Source organism: Agelaius tricolor, unplaced genomic scaffold, assembly GCF_023055355.1.
Source record: "Agelaius tricolor isolate 1412-34295 unplaced genomic scaffold, bAgeTri1.0.p SCAF_6, whole genome shotgun sequence".
NCBI lineage: Eukaryota > Metazoa > Chordata > Aves > Passeriformes > Icteridae > Agelaius > Agelaius tricolor.
Genome location: NW_027269266.1, coordinates 43,882,301 through 43,896,644, shown reverse-complemented (window position 1 = coordinate 43,896,644; position 14,344 = coordinate 43,882,301). Strand labels below are relative to the sequence as shown.

General features: G+C 48.4%; 2 protein-coding genes across 2 annotated transcripts in view; both read right to left on the bottom strand.

The window, feature by feature from the left end:
- TGM4 (transglutaminase 4) overlaps positions 1-8,514 on the bottom strand; it is a 24,886-nt gene extending 16,372 nt beyond the window's left edge. Inside the window, exon 1 of the mRNA XM_071429916.1 lies at positions 8,323-8,514. Within this exon, the coding sequence (XP_071286017.1) occupies positions 8,323-8,514 (192 nt within the window). The remainder of the gene's footprint in view (positions 1-8,322) is intronic.
- TMEM42 (transmembrane protein 42) lies at positions 7,292-14,344 on the bottom strand. Its single transcript, XM_071429595.1, has 3 exons — positions 14,178-14,344; positions 9,470-9,616; positions 7,292-8,680 (listed from the first exon to the last, which is right to left on the bottom strand). Exons 1-3 carry the CDS (start codon positions 14,289-14,291, stop codon positions 8,537-8,539), a joined length of 405 nt encoding a protein of 134 aa, XP_071285696.1. The 5' UTR covers positions 14,292-14,344; the 3' UTR covers positions 7,292-8,536.

Sequence of the window (14,344 nt, the reverse complement as noted above, 5' to 3'; positions counted from 1 at the left end):
TACTCTGAAAGGAGCATTGATTTGATCACTTCTCACTCACATGCTTCGACCATGGACCATGACAGTGGTCTGTGCCCAAAGGGCATCCCGTGTATCCAGCAGGCAGATTCACTTCTAATCCAACATGAGCCAGCTTGTGGTAGGCATTCGGACGTCAGGGGTTGATGAAAGATGGCCAAGCCCAGATCTTAACTGATTCCAAGTCATCTGGCCCCAGGTACCTGGTAATGAGTTTCTCACAGGCAAATACCAGAGAAGTGATTGATGCCAGTATAATTATTATGGAAATTCCACTGTTTCACAGCATCGTGAAGTCATAGACAATCCTGAGTTGTAAGGGACACACAAGAGTCATGGAAGCCCAACTCCTTCCTTCCAACTAAATGCTGAAAGAGGATTTTTGGACCTAAGTTAGGGATATAGGTGACTGACTTTGGACATTTACCTGCAGAAGGAATGAAAACTGTTATCACCCTGTGCCCAACCCAGCACCACCCAAGGGTTCTGCTCCTGAAGAAGGCAAAGACAGACATCAAACAGCGACCATTCCTCCACATATATCAAACGTAGACTTACAGCTACTCAGGCAAAACACTCTCCTGCCCTGAAAGAGACGTTCTGTGGGCCCAAAAACTGAGGTTTTAGACCACTGACAAAAGAGAGAGCTGCTTTAAGAGCAAGCCAAAATTCTATGATGTTAAAATATTTTTTAAGATCCCTTTCCTGGCAAAGGTGCAAAAGGCAAAATTGCAATATCAGTCTAGATATATGGAGCAACAACGTGTGAAGGCTGAACCCGGAATTTCAGTACTATGACTTCTTGATGCTCAGTTCTAGTACAACTGTTGCATAGGAAACACTGAAATATGCATGCTCCAGTGCCAAGATATTATGTATTAGTCTAAGACAACTCAACATGAGGTACTTCTGCTTCTCGGCAAAACACTCTAGAATTTGTCATGTTTTAAAAATATTTGCCCACTTTTTGAACCTGATGAGCCAGCTAGCCTCTGCTGCTTCCTGCAGGCAGGAGTTCCTCATCCAAATGACACACTGCAAGAAGAGGAAGCTCCTTTGGCTTTGACGCTTGCTGGCTTCCCTTGTGGCCCCCATCCTTGTGGCAGAGGAGACAATTGACAGCTCACCTTCTCCATTATTCTAGCTTAATTTCTCCATGCAACTTAGGGTCTTCTCAGCCCCTATTACAAAGCACCATGGTCTCTTTTGCAGTCTGAATGGCCCTAGCCTGCTAACTCCCTCCTCACACCTTCATCCCATCCAGAAACCTGAAATGGGGAGAAGGACCCCCCTCACTATGCCATCCCATAACCTACAGTGTGTGTTTGAAAAGGGTCCAACAAGTGGGTGGGTGTAGTTATTCCAGGGCTGTATCCACCCTACTGCCACTGACCCATGAACTTGCTTGCATGTATGACCACACTGACTGATTGCAGTGTGAACACATACCCACAGCCTACACCTAAAGCAAACAATATGAAAAGGTACGAGGAAAAATAAAGCAAAAGAGGGCTGCAAAAAATAAATGGTAAGGGCAAGGAAATCAACAGGCAAATATTGAATCAGGGATAAAATAGTTTATCCATGTATTAAAAACAGCTCCAGTGAACAAGGAAAATACTGAAAGAATACCTTCCCACCTACAGGATATGTGTTAGGTTGTAAATGTCTAAGTGAGAAAACAGAAACTTGCATGCCAGTGTCTTCGAGTAACATTTCTTTCTGCAGGGGAGGTGTAACAGCTTCTCCCACCTGTCTGTGTGGGTGTGTGTCTAGATACATCAAGATGTACATGGTCTGCAGACTACAGGTCACACTGAGCCATGCTGCATTCCCGCCAGCCAGCGTTGCAACTGAAATTGTCACGTGGTGGGAAGGGAGAAACTTCCTAGACCAAAGTTTGCAGGGAGGAGATGATCCTGCACAGTGCTGCACCAGAGCAGACCAAAACCACAGCAGGTACAAAGGTTTTGTCCCATCCCTGAATGCATCCATCAAGTGGCAGTCTCCAGGTATGGCAGGGCTGACTGAGCCAAGGGATCTGTGGCTATTTGCCCTGAAAAGCAATCAAGCCAGAGTATTCCCACCGACCCCTTGTCACAGCATCCAGGCTATTGTCCTTCACAGCAGCTCATGATGCTCCACTCCATGACTACCAGGGTTTTCTAGGAAGCATTTTCATGCAACACTGGCTCCTAGCAGAATCATGCTTGTGATTGCCTGACACTGGAGTGTCCTGAAGGGAAGAAGTCACTTAATTACCTCCTATCTGGATGAGGAAACAGTCAACTGGCGTCGGAAAATATATTTGTAATGCCTCATCTTTCCCTGGGGCACTGCCCATTTCTCCTTAAGTGTTGCCTTAATTTACTGAAAGCAATTAGGGTCAAAGCCCTGGCTGCTGTTCAGACATTGCACACTGCAGGTCCCAGTGCCAAGCAGAGCTGTCCAACTCTCACCTCTCGCTGCAAAACCAGAGATGCTCTGCTTGTGCCAAGGGAGGCCCCGAGCTGCTCACACGGCCGAGCCCCAGCCCCGACTCCCACAGGCAACTGCAACTCTCACAGGCTCACAGTGACCTCTGAGGAAAACGAGACTGAGCAACAGGTTCAAAATGTACAAAAAGTGGTGGCACCATCTACAGCACCCCACCTACTACCACTCCTTGCAGCCCTTCCCTCTCACTTATTTCCATTGTCATGGATTTATCCCCTCAGGGTGCAGTGGAGCCTCTGTGTTCTGCAAAACCTGTGCAGGGGCTAAGCAGGGTGTGCATCATCTCCCCCCAGCAAAATGGGAGTGGGAGGCCCCACCCAGGAGTTCCTCAGGCTTTAACCCAGCAATCCCTCAGGACTTCAAGGGCATGAAGGGAGCTGCGTAGGAAATCTTGGCAATTAGTACAGCCACTCAAAGACACCCTTCCTTAAACCTCAAGGGAAAATTGAAACAACGAATAATGTTATTAAGCAGTCAGAAACCGAAGAACTTGGTTGGAGAGTGAATAGCATGGCTGGCTGGTTGGCTGCTCCAAGGGCAAACAGTCCCGTGTGTGCCAAGTGCTGTTGCTGGCCATGGGTCACTGTGGTGCTGCACACAGCCAGGGGATGGAGCAACACGAGGTCCAGGCTTCCCAGTCATCCCTCCGGGCACTCCACACTGGGGAGCTGCAGCTGGTCAGCCCTGCCCAGCCCTGGGAGCCATGGCTAGCACTGCAAGAGTACAAGCCTCTGGCATGCATGGTGCCTTAAGGGGGAGCCTCCTTTCTGTGGCACAGCGGGATTTAATGGGAACTACTAAACATGGAGGCAGAAGGTCAAACCAGTTTCCAGTTATAGATGATGGCATTCATGAAATTGGCCCCTAGGTCACAGGAAATCCATCTGTCTGCCCAGACGGGATGGTCACCAACACTAGATTGAGTCACTTGAGGTTTTGTCTAGCTGAGTCTTGAAAACCTCCAGGGGCAGAGACCCAGCTGCCTGTATAGGCAACTAACCTCCTAGTGACATTTTTTCCCCTGATGGCCAGCTTGAAAGTCCTAAGAGACAACCCGTGTCTGTTACCTTGTTTGGTACTGGCCATTTCTGTGCTGCCTCTGGAACTCCTTTCCAAGGCTAATTGGGTCAGCCCAAGCCTTCCTTGTCTCCAACCAGTCTACATCCCTCTCTCCTCCTAGGCCGATGCCATCTTGGAATACTTGAGACAGATCAGTTTCCTACACCTCTCATGAATTTGGGGGTCCAGCACTGGATAAAACACTCCAGGTAGAACCATTGACTATGTTAGGACTCTGAAAGCCCCACTGGGACTGGCTGCCCCTGCCCAACCCACAGGGCTTCCCCCTACTCTCTGCCCATGGCCCAGGACCCCATCTCAGATTTTACAAGCAAGTTGCTGACCTTTTTTTTTGGTGTTAAATAGCTGGAAAGAGACTTGCCTTAGAAAGGGCACTGAAACACACAGCCCAACAGCCATCTGCCTAAAGCTAGAAGGTGTTATTTTACAGTCTAAAGTACTTTGTTCTGTTCTCAGGAAGGAACATTCTCAGGAATGTTGTCTTCTTCAATTCTTTCCATTAGAAAGTCATGTGGTACAACACTCCACACACTTGATTTTTAGGGGCAAAGCCCTGGTTTTCCTGGGAAGGCTTTTACCACTCACCTGAGCTCACCCCAGATTTTTCTCCAAGACCAAGTGAGCTGCAGGCACCACACCACTTGCTGTAGATAAGTGCCCATATTGTGCAACTTCCCTCTGCACCTCTCAGATCCCCAAAATGAAGGTTTGCTGCTGCTCTTCTGCAGAAGAGCACCCCGAACACATCAGGATTAGTACCCATTTATTCCTAATTTCATGTTTTTTTCTGTGCCAGACAAGGTCAGAGCCACTCTTCTGGCATGTTGTGTCACAGAACTTCCTTCTTCAAAAACACCCCACTGCTTGTAAGATTGTGTAATTATGTGTGCATGTGGGACACTCTTGCAATGTGATCATTTAAGGTCTCTGAAGGGTCAGCAGAGGGCATTGAGTCAAATTCCTTGAAAATTTTGAATATACCAAACTTGGTAGAACAAGCTACCAAACTTATTTATTGCATCTACTTCAAATAATTATCACCTAGGCAAACATACCATCCTTCAAGGGATTTCAATATATGTTGTGACTGAGATGCTGTACAAATTTTCAGTGACTCCTTGTCAATGACAACAGGGACATTTAAAAGTTTTTATGTATCTTTCCTTATCTAATCAGTCAAATTATGGTTTATGGTTCAACTGAAACTGTAATTGCATTTGGCTTTGTTCCTTGTAAAGGTATATGAGACACTGTTTACCTTAGAATACAATACTCCTCGATCCTGTTTATACAACATTTTTTGCTTGTTTATACATTTTTCTGTTTCTGCTTCCCACCATTAATTCAAATATTCTTCTTTGAATCTTCCTGAGTGTCATTGTGAGCCTTCCTGTTAACCATGCACCTGCTTCTTCTACTCTTTAAAAGTATGACATGGTATGGCCATGCCTGATGATGAATAAGATGCTGAAAAACGAAGTGTTGTGTTTGAGAATGAGAGGCAGGTGCAGGAAAGACTCATTACAACCAGCACTTGGGAGGTGAGAGAATCATGGAGTGGTTTGTGTTGAAAGGGACCTTAAAGATCATCTAGCTCCAAACACCCTATCAGGACCAGGGACACCTTCCACTAGACCAGGCTGCTCAGAGCTCCATCCAACCTGGCCTTGAATAGTGCCAGGGATGGGGCATGCACAGCTTCTCTGGGCAACCTCTTCCAGTAGGATTTTTTTTTTCTTTTATCTAAGTTAAATCCCCTCTTTCAATTTGTCCCCATTACTCCCTGTCCTATCACTGCAGTTCCTGATGAAGAGTCCCTCTCTGGTTTCTCTGTAGGCCTCCTTCAGATACTGGAAGGTTGCTATGAGGTCTCTCCACAACCTTCTCTTCTCCAGGCTGAACAGCCCCAACTTTCTCAGTCTGTCTTTCTAGGGCAGGTGCTCCAGTCTCCTTATGAATTTTGTGGCCTCCTGGACTTGCTCCAACAGTTGGATGTTCCTCCTACATCAGGGGCACCAGAGTTGGATGCAGCACCACAGGTGGGGTCTCAGAGAGCAGAGCAGAGGGACAGAATCACCTCCCTCCACCTGCTGGCCACACTCCTTTAGATGCAGCCCAGGATTTGTTTGGCTTTCTGGGCTGTGAGCCCACACTGCTGGCTCATGTTGAGTTTCTGGTCAGCCACCACCCAAAAGTCCTTTGCCACAAGTCTGCTGTCAGTCATGTCTCTGCCCAGCTTGTAGGTGTGCCTGGGATCAAATCCATGTCTCCAATTTAGAGACAAGGATGTTGTGCAGGACAGTGTCCAATGCTTTGCACAAGCCCAGACAGACAACATCCATGGCTTTGTCCCTACCCACTACTGCTGTAGATACAGCACTGTGTTTCTGTGAGATTTTGCTGGAATTTGGCTGGAAATATGTGCCCAAGACTCTTCTCTAATAATACCTCACCTCAACTGAGCAAAAACTTCACGTATGCACACTGCTGTAGTTCCCACATAAAGGTAACCCATCTTCTGCCCTGGTTAACCAAAGTCTTGGAGTTGGCCATGATCTTCTCAGCCACCTTATAAGGTCCACCACATCTGAACCACTGACTTGCCAAACACAGCTCATTTGTTATTCTCACATTGCTTTATTGTGTGTGTGTGTGTGTGTGTGTGTTTGAGATCTAAAATATCTAAAAATAAAAAAAAATCAGACACTGAGCTTTGGACACAGTTTTATATTGGAAATCCTCGTTTTTTTAAATTACCTTCAGCCACATTTTGGATGATCCCATATGGTTTACCAGAAGTACACTGCTTTGCCACACAGTGATTACAGTTTTTCTTGTAGCTGTGGCTCCACTGGCAGACATGGCCAAACTCTTGTGTACACAAGAGGGGTGGGATTCTGCCATAAAATGAACCCTGACTGGCTGTCTTTCCTTACCATGGGAATTGGTGAAAAACTTCCTTCTGTTTCCACCTTCAAGTATTTATGAGAGAATTTACAGCCCTGGTTTATATTCACCCTTAAAGGGAACACCACAAAGCAAAGTGCTGCTCACACCTTCTGCACACATTCCACTTCGAAGAAACACTTCCTAAACCCTGACCTCCAACAATGACTGTAATAAAGAAACGTCAGTTTTGAGATAGTCCACGTTAGAAAGCTTTCCAAATGGTTTATTAGGAAATGGGACAACAGCCAAATTAACCAGAGTGCCTGGTCCTTCTACTGCCGTTTGCACGAAGGCAGCCATAGCTTACAGCTGGCTGAGGGTTAATAACAAGGGCAAATAAATCAGGCTTCATTAATTTTCCATTATCTATGAAGATCTAAGGAGACCTGATGTACTTAGAAATGCATGGCTCTTGGCTGTCATGTCTGCAGACCTATGAGGTCCCTGTGTCAGGTCCCAGCTTCCACTGCTGCCACCCAGAGAGCTCCCCAGGTTCAAAGACCCACGGTGGCAGGGAGGGAAGACACTCAGAGCACTCTGCCCTCTCTCCCACCACATACGCAGCTCCCCGCTTTGACAGGAAGACCTGAGAGCATATTGAGGGGGAGAGGCAAAGGCTTTGCCCCTCCTGAGACACGCCTGCCCGATGTGGTGAGCTAGAATGGCAGGGAACAGAAAAAATGGCTCTTGGCCTCTTCTGGGAGACAGTGACTCTTCTGATTCAAAGAAGGCACAAACTCAACTCCAGTGGCATTTCCATCCACAAGTCTATTTTACACTTGACACAGCACAGATCTGACAGTCATGACAGACCTGACAGGTTCAGATACAGATGCTCACAGTGTCCTTAGGTTTTCTGCACATGCCACAACCGTGACTCACCTTCTGTCATTACAAGATGACAGAGACAACCTGGCAAGCCCAGAGCAAGCAAGCAATATCACCACCATGATGCATACATTTATAGGCATGATTATATTTGTTAATTCCAACTGAAGAATTTCCAAGGAAAAAAAAAAAAGAAGGGGGAAGGGGAATTAGGTCAGTACCTTACAAATGATGATTCATGACACATTCACCAAACTGACACGTGGAGTAATCACTGATGCAAAATTTAGCAGATACCAGTGATCTGGTTGATCACATTACATCAATGGGAATAAGCATCATCCAGAAGTGTAGAAAAAACATGGCTTGAGAAACTTCCTTTTACCAAACATTAAAGCAATTTTCAACTTGAGTGGGGATGAGGGATGTATTGAACATGGACACTCCAAGTGGAAGCAGGTTGCCTGTTGAACTGTCCCAAAATTAGTTTAACCTACACAAAGCAGGAATGGTGATCAAAACCCTATTCTGGGTAAGGGTTTAAAGGAAAGAGCAGCAACCTTACAGTGACTAACATGTCAGGAATGGGTAAGTGAAAATTCTAGAAGTCAGATACAAATGCCAAGTTCAAGGGTGTATGTGACTGATAGAGGAAGCTGAAGGAATTAATGAAAGTCTCTACAGCCTTATAGGTAGCAGTGGGCATAGAACCATTTCAAGAGACAAAAAGTCAGGAACAGCAGAGCAGAAATAACAGCTGCCTTCAGCATCTAATTCTGATTGCTCTTCTATTTTGGGATAGGTCCTTTCATGGAAAAATACTGATGTACAAGCACCTTCCACAGCCACTATATTTACTTTCAGCATTCCCCTAACTAGGAAAGCTCCACAGCCACAGGGTGCGAAGAGGAGGAGTGGCTGATAAGCCTCTGGCCCTGATTTTCACAATACTGACTCAGAGTTGACCAGCTCCCTCCGAGCTGTCACTGCCACCATACCACCACCAGGAAAGATGTGACCAACGTGATTTTGCAAGTCAGCAGATGAGCACTGAGCAGGGGTTAGCACCTCGGTGGCCGACGTGTTGAGAGGCCGGTGGGGACTGGGGATGCTGTCATGAGACAGGCTGGAGGGAGGCAGCATGGCACCGTGGCCCCTGAAGCAGCTACCATTCCTTCTTCTCCGCTGGGACTGGCACCAGCTGGGGCGCAGCCGTGTGCAGCAGCATGAGCCCGCAGACGGTCATGGCGAGGCCGACCCACCACAGAGGTGTCCATGTCTCCCCGAAGAGCAATCTTCCCAGGATAGCCTGAAGGAAAAGAGAGACACAAAGCTTTGCTGAGCTGAGCTGCCCCAAGGCCTCTTGTGCTGCCAGAGCTGTGAGGACTTCTGGGAGAGACAGCCCTGGAAAAGACCTGGTTGAGGAAACTCCTACTGGGATGGCCAACAGGAATGGCTGCTGAAGATGACGGTGGAGATGACCAACTCCACCAGCAGCCTGGAAGCACAGCCATACTGTGGTCCCCAAGCAGAATTTGACAGATGCACATGTGCTTTGCTGCCTTCCCAGCACTTTTCAGGAGCCAAATTTCCCACTGACTGGGCATTTATTATGATTGTCGATTACTGGACACCACCATGAGCTGTCTGCCAGCTGGAGCACAGAAACAAGGTGGACTGCTGTAAAGAGCAAAAAAGCATGTGGAAAAAAACCTGCGGGTCAAAGACTCTCTTGCTGTCACTAGAGATGCTGCATCTTCAGACTCAGCTAGGATGACTCTGGCTTGTCACAAGTGAGGTGCTGCAAAGGAAAAGCAAAATGAAGCAAAGCTCCCAGCTCCAGCTCCCACTGGCAATCAGAAAACTTCAGTAAACTGTGTTGCTGCTGCAAGGCATGCAGCAGCCCCCTTCTTCCTGCACCACCCAGGAAAGTTCCACCACAGCTATCAGAGCAGCTGAGGCCTGACACAATCATTTCCCACTCTCCCTTTGTGGCCAGAGATGCTGGTTGCACTGGGAGATGAGTTACAACCAGCGTGGGCATTCTCACCTGGCTGTGCTCCTCAGGCTTCAGTGTCTGGGGAAGGGGTCTACTCACCGAAAAGATGAAGTTGGAGGCTGTTGTTGTCACAGAGGCAGCAGCTGAGGAGGAGGAGAGTCGTAAGGCTTTTGTGAAGACTGTCCACATCACTGCATTGCACACAAACACCAGGCCAACACAGCTGAGGCGAAGCAACACTGGCAGCTGCAGAACAAAAATTCTGTGTATTTTCACCCCCTACTTATTCAACCTCAATAATTCATGCACACTTTGGAGCCAAACCTAATGGTGTGGGCTTTTAAAACTGAATTATGGCTGGCTGGTATTACACAAAGATGAATATATTAAATCACAGAAGGAAATGGAAACAAGGAAACAGCTCTGGACAGACTGTGAGCCTGCCATGTCCTGCTGCAAGCCCAGCCTCACACTACAACCTGAGAAGTGCTGGGATAATGTGCAGCAGCTGCCATGCCAGAAGCCAACTTGCAGAAAGTTCTCCAGTTCACGAAGTGGTGCCACACACAACGCCCATAAATGCCCCTCACTTATCACCTGATGTATGGAAAAGGGTCAAATTCAGTCTGACAAACACCAGAGATGTACATGCTGGCACTGTGTGTGCTCCAGAACGCAGCTGTGAATGTGAGCCAGGACCTGGGCGGCCCAAAGCACTGGTCCTTATGAGCTCCCAGGACCTGGCCTGCCCTACTGCTGCAGTGAGGGTAGAGCAGGATCTCTGGGAGGAAAGAGCAAGCCGAGTGGCTTCATGCCTTGTTTTGCACAAGGAGTGGCTTTTGCCTTGTTTTACTCACTGGAGAGCAGGGAAGTTTACTGATGGGGTCTCTGCTCTAACATTTAGTAGCAATAAAACCAATTTTGAATTTGAGGGCCTCAAAACAGATCTCCCTCCTTAGACAACCTGACCAGATGTGTAACTGCCTCAGTTTGAAAAAAGGGCACAGTTGCACCTAAAAATCCAGCACCATTCAGTGCCTCCCACCCCTTCCCTGTTTAAGCAGCTGAGGCCATCTCCCCAGCCCCTGGGTACCATGTAGTTGATGTGAAGACACCAAGGGAGATCACACGCAGGCAGATCCCAACTCTCACAGTGACAAGTGAAAGCAAAGCTTTGTCTATGGCCGTAGCAATCAGAGCTTCATAGCCTGCCACCTTTCAGTCCACGGTGGGATCCATCTTGAGGCAGACAGAAATGCAGGTTTGAGGCCACAGCTCAGAGGTGGCACCTGCCCTGTGGGAATGGCTGCAGTGTCCTCCTGCCAGCTGCCCAAATCAACAGCGTCCACCAACTGTGTCCTGCTCCCACTCAGAAGAAGAGATTACTAATTGCAAGCAGTGGGGGAGCCCACAGTTTTCTGAAGTGAGTGATATGGTAAGTACAAAGTTAAAAGGAAAACAACGCAAAGCAAATCCATGCTAGGTGGCTGGCACAAGCTCTCTGAGACTAATCTCACTCCAGTGAGGGATGGTGCAGGTGTGTGGCCTCATTTTGCCCCAGTTGTGGCAAAGGTTGCCAACTTTTCAGGACAAAGGTTGCAACTAATCAGGACAACAGTAAAGATTCAGAATGATTCCCACCAGTGAATCAGTTTGTTTTCCCACTGACATCCCACTGACAGGCAAACCCTGTGTGGATGGGTAAGAGGGACAACTATGCCTAGCTACTACTGCTCCTCTGAGGAAGAAAACTTCTGCTCTGTTAGGGCTCACCACAGAATGGGGTTTGCCTCCCAGTTTCACTCTCTGCCTGTATGACCTGGCAGTTTGACTTTCCTCAGGGAGTTACGTACATCCACACACCTCTAGTGAGTAAGCAGACTTGGGAGTGAGGATGAGAGGGGAAAACAATTATTTGTGTTTCACCTAACTCCAGTGTATTTCTGGAGCAGAAAGAGACCCGTGCTGCTGAGGTAAAAAAAAAAAAATAGCCTTAAGAAATTTTGTTACTGCCTTCAACCATTAGCCTGAGGGTGTAGAGGGATGGAGCCCAAGCTCTTCTCCAAGGTCCATTAGGATATGACAAGAGGCAACAAGTGAAGTATGGAACAAAGGTCATGGGCTCTCAGACCTTCTAAGTACTTAAAACTTAACTGGAGAAGATCATGTGTACACAAAGGTTGGACTAGAGACCTCCAGAGATCTGGCCAGACTTGAGCTAGTCTGAGACTACTGGTGACGAAGCAAAGCTGGCTCCCACCGTCACAGCAACTATGCCACCTTCAAAAGTGACCCAGAACCCACGGCTTCTTCTGATCTCCTAATGCAGAGCCAGGGAAACCAGCTGCAGGTGGCACATGCCCAGAAGGAAAGTTTATCAGAGAAAGGTCAAGTTTCTCTGTGCCCAGGGCAGCAGAGTGGTCACTGCAATGGTACGCAGACAGACAGATAGGAACATCCCCACGTGTTCCCTACAAGGAAGAAGGGAGATAAATTCCTCCCCTGCTAAGGACTCAGCTGAGCCACCCCAGTGAGTCAAGGATTACTGTTCTGATTGCTTTTCTAAGCAAAGATTAATTTCAGTGTACATTTCAGATAATCTAGAATCACTCCTGAAGTGGCAGAAGTAATTTTAGATGAAGATTGGCAGGGGAGCGGAGAAAGCAAAGAAAAACTTTTGTTCAAGTGCAATGACCCTTCCTGGTCACACTGCTCTCAGGCTCTCAGACCACAACACATCCTTGTGGCCAGGAAATCCATCCCTGTGGTGCCATGGAGTATCCTGCTACCCTGCATCATCAGCTCTTACAAGTGTCAATACATTTTTTGCTGCCGTGTTCCACACTGCACAAGTGATGGCTGCTATCTCACTTATTTTGGGATTTCTGTAGCTCTTCCTCCAACACAAAACCCCTTAAATCTCTGTCACCTTGTGGCTGCTCTGCAGAAATGCCTTTGCCACATATGTGCACTGAAATACTTATGCATCTACAGTCCTGTGCAATTTAAGCTACTACGAAGATTACGGCATTTACATAAAACTTGGCTAGTTTTACAGCTAAGATGATTAATTAATAATTGTTACCTGGAGTGGACCTGAAAACCAAAATAAACCAATCTGCCCACAAAAAAGAAACACAGCATGGCAGAGATTGAAAGGGATCTCCAGAGTTCATCTGGTCCAACCTCATCACTCCAGCAGATTGCCCAGGTCCATGTCTGGACAGTACATGAGTATCTCCAAGGATGGAGACTCTACCACATCCCTGGGCAACCTGGGCCAGCCAGTGCCTGGTCACCCTCACAGTTTCTGGATGTTCAGAAGGAACTGCCCATTCCCGTACATGCCCTTTGCCTCTGGTCTAGTTACTGGGCACCACTGGAATGAGCTTGGCTCCATCCTTTGTGCGCCCTCCCTGCAGGTACTTCTACGCATTGAACCTTCTCTTCTCCAGGAGGAACAGTCCCAGCTCTTTCAGCCTCTCCTCACAAAAAAGATGCTCTGATCCCTTCATCATCTTTATGAGCCTTTGCTGGACTCTCAGTAGCTCCATCTCTTCTTTTGCAGTGGAGAGCTCCGAACTCAACCCAAAACTCCAGGTGTGGCCTCACTGGGGCTGAGTAGAGGGGAGGGATAATCTCTCTTGACCTTCTGGCAACACTTCACATCAACGACATGATACTTTGTCATAGTACATTAAAAAAAAAAGAAGCACCAACCTCCTCCCACCCCTACCACCCCAAAAATGGGCAATATTTTTATAAATTTCAACAGAGAAAAATACTGAGAAAAGATGCTGTCAGCATTTTCAGTAATTTCATGCTCTGCCATTCTCTCAGTACAGAGCACAATTTGGGATTTTTGGGCACAGTGAAGAGTATCAGGATTTTTTTTTTTATTTCTCCTTTCGGAGATCTCAGAAGGGATCAACAGGATTGGCAGGTACTGAGGTTTTGCCTTTTTAACTCTCTCTAATAATCACACATGTCAATTTCTTTTCTTTTTTTTTTTTTTTTCCCCTTGTGCAAGGCTGGATTTGTTTCAGATCTAGCTTCCCTTGTGGGCTCCCTTTTGTACATTTGCCATGTGAGTAACAACCTATGCTTAAATGAACCTCCCCAAAGTGCTTTTAGGATACATGCATGCTGCCTTCCTCCCGTCCCCACTCACACACAGCCTGGGGCCCATGTCCCCCTCTGCCGTGGCTGTGCCAGGGTCACTGCTGGAGGTAAGGACACCGCCTCTGAGCGGAAGGGCCAGCACTCCCATGTAACCTCAAGCACGCGGAGCTTTGTGAAACGCGACCCAGATAAAGATCATGAACACCCAAAGAGAAGGAAGAGGAAATCAAGGGCTGCACCTCTCTGCTCTGCTCAGGGCCGAGCTGAGAGAGAATAAATGAGAGAAGGGCGCTGCCATCAGCAAAACAGTGGGCTGAGAACAAGCATTTGATGCTCATACTAACATCCTGCTTTAAAGTAACACTGACGTGGAAAGGCTGGATATGAGCTCCCAGAGCTGGGCTTGGTTCGGGGCATTCCCGTACCACGCTCGTTCCCCTCACACCCGGCAGCCCCGCTGCCCGCCCCGCGCTGTTTACGTCGGCACCGCGCCTTACTCAGCCCCGCAAGGCTGGGCTTCCCCGGGGCTGAGTCACGGCTCCGCCCGCGGAGGCCGCCCGCTTTCCCTGCAAATCCAGGGCAGCCCCTTGGAGCGCCGCAGGAAGAACCAGCGCGCTCCTTCCCCTCCACCGCCGCGACGAGCAGCGCAAGACCCGGTGCCGAGTGCCTCCCGCTCCTTCCTTACCGAGCCGCCGGCCGCCTCTCCGCCCGGGCCCAGCGCCAGCTTCGCCGCGGCGGCCGCCGCCGCCCCCAGGCCCCCCGCAGCCGCCGCCGTCGCCGCCCCGGCCCCTGCCCGCATGTCCCGGCCCGGCCCGGCCCGGCCCGGCGGCCCCGCGCAGCGCCAGCGCCGCC

Excerpts from the sequence above, each read along its gene's own strand:
- TMEM42 (XM_071429595.1), bottom strand. The coding sequence starts at position 14,291 with ATGCGGGCAGGGGCCGGGGCGGCGACGGCGGCGGCTGCGGGGGGCCTG. Across the intron at positions 9,617-14,177 it reads GAGAGGCGGCCGGCGGCTCG|CTGCCAGTGTTGCTTCGCCT; the intron begins GTAAGGAAGGAG and ends TTTGTTCTGCAG. Across the intron at positions 8,681-9,469 it reads CCTCCAACTTCATCTTTTCG|GCTATCCTGGGAAGATTGCT; the intron begins GTGAGTAGACCC and ends CTTTTCCTTCAG.